At 36.4% G+C, this 6,000-nt stretch overlaps 1 protein-coding gene across 3 annotated transcripts in view; it reads right to left on the bottom strand.

Moving 5' to 3' along the window:
* Positions 1-948: 948 nt before the first annotated feature.
* The window catches only part of LOC118181416 (uncharacterized), a 187,810-nt gene continuing 182,758 nt past the window's right edge, over positions 949-6,000 (bottom strand). For all 3 annotated transcript variants that reach the window (XM_035350563.2, XM_035350571.2, XM_035350577.2), the window contains one exon: positions 949-3,995. In XM_035350563.2, coding sequence (XP_035206454.1) covers positions 1,367-3,995 — 2,629 coding nt within the window. In that variant the 3' untranslated portion in view covers positions 949-1,366. The remainder of the gene's footprint in view (positions 3,996-6,000) is intronic.

The raw sequence follows: 6,000 nt of genomic DNA, 5'->3' as shown, positions 1-6,000 counted from the left end.
ATCATTGTAACTGCTCATAAAGTAATATAAAGTTATGCTTAGTGTACGATAATGTTAGTACTTATGCGGGAAAAGTAAATTATAATCACCTGTAGAGACATTAGGTATTTTTTGGAAGCAAGAAAGATGGAAAATTAGCAACGCCTTCGCCGGGAATCGGACCACGGACCTCTCAATTACGCGCTGAGCTTGCAGACCACTAAACTACTAAGGCTCGCTAAGAAAGCAGGAGAAATATCTTATATAATCCCCCTTTTAAAGAGCGACTGAGATTTTTAGGGGACCCAGTCGCCATATCCTGGGTGAGGAGAATCATCATCCAACACCCTTTTAGTTCGGGCGCCACTGTAGGGACATTAGGTATTTTGGGAGCAGGAAAGATGAAAAATATGCAACGCCTTGGCCGGGAATCGAACCGCGCTGATCGTGCAGACCACTATACCGCGAAGGCTCGCCAAGAAGGGGGCAGAAATACCTTATACACTTAAGAAAAAATTGCCAAAATTTCTAGAAATTATATGTTTTTTAACAACTTAAAATCTTTTCATTTAAGATAGCATTTCCATTTATTATTAAAACTCATATGGTATAAACAGACCGATACTGAGTATAATGTGTAATAAAATCACAAACATAAATATAAAATAAATTACGCCTTAATTAATGAACTTGAATAAAATAAGTTACTAGCTATTAAATCAAAAGCAGTTACAAACTGTGAGTTGAGAGTACAGGTGATGAACGTCGTGATCATTGGTTGTAAATGTTTGAGTATATTACTGATAAACCAAGCTGTTCCTATCAAATACTTCTCGTTTTGGTTCCATCATAGAATATTTCTTGAATACACATGCAGTGCATCTAATCTTGTATTTACATATTTTAACAATACATTAACTGTTATGAAATTGTTTCTGTCTATGACATTCTCAAAAATTAACAAAAAACTTTCATTTATAAATTTTTATGTGCTATATGCTGAAAGAAATATGGAAAGAATTTAACAAAATTTTTTATATCTCTCTAACTACATGTTTGGAAAAGATATACATTTCATACAATAATTCGTTGAAAATGTCAAAAGAGAATGATCTCGAAATGAAGGAAAATGACTAGCACATTATTACAAAACTTAACGTGTATAACTGCAACATGACCACATTAATTATAATTTAACAATCTATGAGTAGGTGAAAAATTTAAAGTCCTGGACTCAGACACATTGAAGTTCATTGTTTAATACACATCAAAAATATAAATATCAAAAATGTAACTTCACAGTAAACGTTAAATTTCAGAAAAAATTTCGTTCACAAAGCAAAATGATTCGGATAGCAACAGAAACTCAAATTTCTCACTAGTATCGTCAACTAATCGGACTTTCCATCTGGTAATCATCCGTAGGTGTCAATCTGTGACTGCAATTTTTCGTCCTTTCATTGGCTTCGCGACCGCAAGAACGGTGGTGGTGATGTCGATGCCTTACAACTGCCCAGGCTATTAAAAGCCCAGCGATCAACAGCACTACAGCTGCCATAATAATTATTAATGACAGATATTCAAGACCTCTAGCTAAAGTGTGGCAGTTTGCTGGAGATTCATCGAATCCTGACGGACAGTGATCAACACCATCGCACCAGAGGTGGGGATCTATGCAAGCTCCAATTTCTGGGCATTCAAAAATGCAGTCAACATTTCTTAATGGACGCCCTGAGAGACTCCTATAGAAAGGTTTGGTAACTTCCATCCAATGGAAGTGAAGTTTAATCCCCTTCCAGCTCGAATATGCTATTATTTCTATGAACATGTAATCCCTGTTATTGTCAACAATGCTGTATGTATCATTATACCAAGACTGGGAAAATACATGGTACTCTTTTATGGTCACCCGATTGAGGTTACTTTCTGATACAATGCATGCACTGGTAGTTGGCTTTACTTGATGAGTGTCTAAGTATACGAGCACCCACACACCTTCTTTGCAATCTTCTGGTGGAGACTCGGAACCCTTGAATTGCAGGTAGAGGTACTTTTCAGTCATAGCTTTTATTTGCCATCTGCAGCGGAGCGGACGAGACATGTCCTCACCACTAGTGAAGTTAGTCCTTCCATGAGGTACATAAAATTCAATGGTGCCTTCTGGGCTTACACCAGTCTGACCGTCAAAAACATGAGTGTCACAAAGAGTTGAGTTAAAAAACTCGAACTTGGCATCGAAGCCAAAGTCATTGAAATCTTCAAATGCTGTCATAAAGTTAACAGCAAACACCAGCTTTACGTTGCTGACGAGCGAATCGAAAACATACCGTGCGGATTTATCAGCTGTTGAAGTATTGCAGATACACCCTATTATGGAAGAATGACTATCCCAATATTCAATGGCGCTTATACATGCCATTCGTCGGACACGATCTTCTGGAGATGCAACACAAAGATGCCGCTGTGTCATAGCATCAAAGTAAGTTTCACACTGAGTGTCAGAGGATGCAAGGGACAATCGTATATTGAAAAGAGTAATTCGAACTCTTTCGGATGGTAAACCAACAAAATGAAAAGCACAAGAGATATTTTCCCGACCTCCCCGGCCATAAAAGAAAATATTTTTTGGATTCGAAATGAATCCCCCTTTCGCAGATCGGCTATCAAATCTCCTGTCGCATTCTGTTCTTCCAATAGCAATACCATCTTGTCTGGTGTCCACAAATTCGTAACGTACGATGAAGTTACTGTAACTGAATACGTCTATGATATCCAGTGTGGATAAAAATGAATGCCTGAGAACAAATGTTGGCCCAGATGACAAATAACTTTCTTCGGGGTATCTGCATGGTCGATCAGGGGAAAAGTAAGGAGGGTAGTCTGCAGCATGAGCACATATTTTCGGAGTTACAGTTTCTCCGCAAAAATGCATAGGATATGTCTCATAACCGTCATCTAGATCCAGAACAAGCCATCGTTCGTCGCTGTCGAACATTTCTAGTTTGCTGAAAGTACACATATTTTCATCTTCACTATCCTTTATAATAGTTGTCTTTTCTCTTGAGAGGTAAGATACAAAATACAACCATATTCGATCATAGCTAGATGCACCAATGAATTTGTATGTGCATGAAGAATTTTCTGGCATTGTATACTTCGGGCTTATAATAACTCCCCATCGTCTATGACGATTTGCGTCTATAATATAAGCGCATCTATGTCTGTCCTTTTGCATGGAGGCAGCAATCTCAGGTTCAAATCTCACAGAGACTTCAATTTCAAGCCTTGAACTTCCTAGTGCACTGCATGGAGCACTGTATAACTGAATCAGAAGATCTGGCCCACTGGAAACAACTGGTGACATAACTCCATCTCCACAGAACTGGGCTAAAAGTGGCATAGTTGATGTGGGTCCATCATAAACCCTAACGGCATCACTTGAAGCTCCAGAGCAGTCCGTAGATAATGAAGAACTGCTTCTCAAACCTGATGCAGAATTTCCAGAAGGGGAATCTCCCCCTCTAGGAATGAATATTTTATAGTCATTGGTCTGAGACAGTACGATGGCTGCTACACTGGCATGAGGAACTTGCATTTGCTTGATAAAATAATTGCAAGTTATGTTACGCGGATAAAATCCTGGAAAGTTTGGACTGCGTAACTTGCAACGGCGGTAGTGGCAGTTCAGAAACATTCTGTCACAAAATGTCCCGGGAATTGGATTTCCATACTGGGATGATGTGAAGCCACTGTTAGGAAGAGAGTAAATCCTATTTTTGGTTAAAAACCGGAATGTGAGAAACAGGCTGAATGGAGATGTTGAAGGGATAAACGCCCTGCTTGGGACCACTATTAGAAGCGTGACACTGCTTGATTTGGAATAGAACGTGACACTTCTTTCACTTAATCTGCCACAGAAATTGCCGAATTCAGGCTGATCGGAAGAATCATCAGGAGAAGTTGGGTGCTGTTCATATATTTTCATAAATCCTCTTCTGCAGGCAGAATCAGCATCCCTAAAATGAAATTTAATATGAAACATGTAGAGAATAATATCAATAAAGTACTATGTGCTTGTTAAAAACTTTACAAACATCCATAAGGAATATTTTGGTTACAAAATGCATGCTTTTTTCATATAACATACGACATTTCTTTTAAAATATATTCATTTTTGATTCTTTTACAAAATATTTTCCCCCTTTTTTAAAAAATTTAAGATTATCCGGTTTATTTGGGACAAAGACATTTCGGACAAAACTTTTTCCATTTAGGAAATTGTATATGTTTTCCTCGGCTGAAAGTAAAAATAAATTCTTCTAAACATATGTTGAACTACATTTCATGAAAAGGTATATATTAGGACAGGGGTTCGCAACTATATGCCCGCGCGGGGACTATGGCGCCCGCCGATCGATTAACGTGTGCCCGCCGCCGTGCGATCGTAATAAAAATGTTTTAGTTTTCAATAAAATTGTATTTGAAAGTTTTCTCATTTTTAATAAAATAGAAATTACGTCCAACACAGATACGAGCACAAAGCGAAATGCGACCGATTTCTTTTTTTCATGAGCATGTATTTTTAACTCTATCCAACTATAAATTCAGCTTGAAAACGTAAATGGGGCCCGCCGTCCAAGTGATATTCTAGAATGTGCTCTTAGGGACAGAAAAAGTTGGAGACCCTGAATTAGAATATACTTACTTTTGTAAAAATATATGTACATGTAATGCTTAAAATGATGAGTGACCTTGAGCTTTAATTTTGATTTTCTCTCGATTGAAGTATATGCATCAATACGCCGATCTTCTAAGGTAATTTCAATAAAGAATAAAACTCTCACTCTTATATGCATTTGTTTCCATAGTAGGTATTTTTGTAACATACATTATGCAAAAAAACTAAAAACTTGAAAATTTCCGTTTTTAATTTGTTATTTTCATTTAAATCGCATAAAAAGAAATGATAGGGATTAGATTATTAAAAATAATCTTCAGAATATTTATTTTTTTTACAATTATGGCTTTTAAACTACTAAATCAATAGCTCATTAATAAAGATGAACATTAATAGCTGCATTTTATCTGAATTTTAATTTCAGAGCAGTAGACATATATTACTTACTTACATTATTGATTTAAAAAAGTAATAATAACTAACATTTTAAGGCTTTGTTAAAAGAATTTTCTTGTTAGATTTCGGAATATATATGTGATATAAGTTTAGGTTCAATGTTTTCTCTTATTATTGTGGTATGTCATCTTTCGCAACCCATAGATGTCACTGCACGCTGTCTGATGAAACTGTTTTTGTGAAAAACCGCAGACGATGTCGCCATGACACACACACACACACACACACAAGAAAAAAAACGCTTTCAGATTTTACATTGCGTCCAAAGGGGCGCCTTTTTAACATTTTTCGTGCTACCTTTTTATTAAATATGGTGTTCTTTGCACTTAAACTATAAAATTAAATTCAACGTCAATATCACAAAATAATTTTAAAATTAGCATATCTTTAGAATTTCCGATACACAGTCTCGTGCGCTGGAAACAAAAATGGTTTTTCTCTGTAGTGTTGCCATTGCTCGCTTTGAAATAGTTGAGTTTGTTAATCAAAAATTCGTGAAAGGTGTTACAAAATATGAAATCAGTAATAAAACAAATTTCAAATGCCACGTTAGGGCTTCCAGACTCCCATATTCGGTGCAAGATTACGTTATTCAAAATTTGATGGCTCTAGGGACCGTTGTGCAAAACAATGCGAGATACGTACATACATTAATGCAGATCCTTCATTATTTAATTTGTTTAAATATAGCATGGGGCGATAATATCTGGCAGCAACAATTTGAATAGCGATACACCGTTTTTAGTGATTCTACGCAAAATGCCAAAACGAAATTAATAGTCCTTCTGGGCAAATTGTCCCTTTGAACAAAGAAAAGAGGTATAAGACATTGAAAGATGTGTACGTCGTTATAAATATGAAAGAATGTAGACTAGAAGAGAAACACG

The sequence above is a fragment of the Stegodyphus dumicola genome, chromosome 9 (assembly GCF_044657685.1).
Source record: "Stegodyphus dumicola isolate Sdum_Otavi_A_Nest chromosome 9, ASM4465768v1".
Lineage (NCBI taxonomy): Eukaryota > Metazoa > Arthropoda > Arachnida > Araneae > Eresidae > Stegodyphus > Stegodyphus dumicola.
The sequence above is the reverse complement of the archived record's forward strand: the minus strand, read 5'-3'. Positions and strand labels throughout refer to the sequence as shown.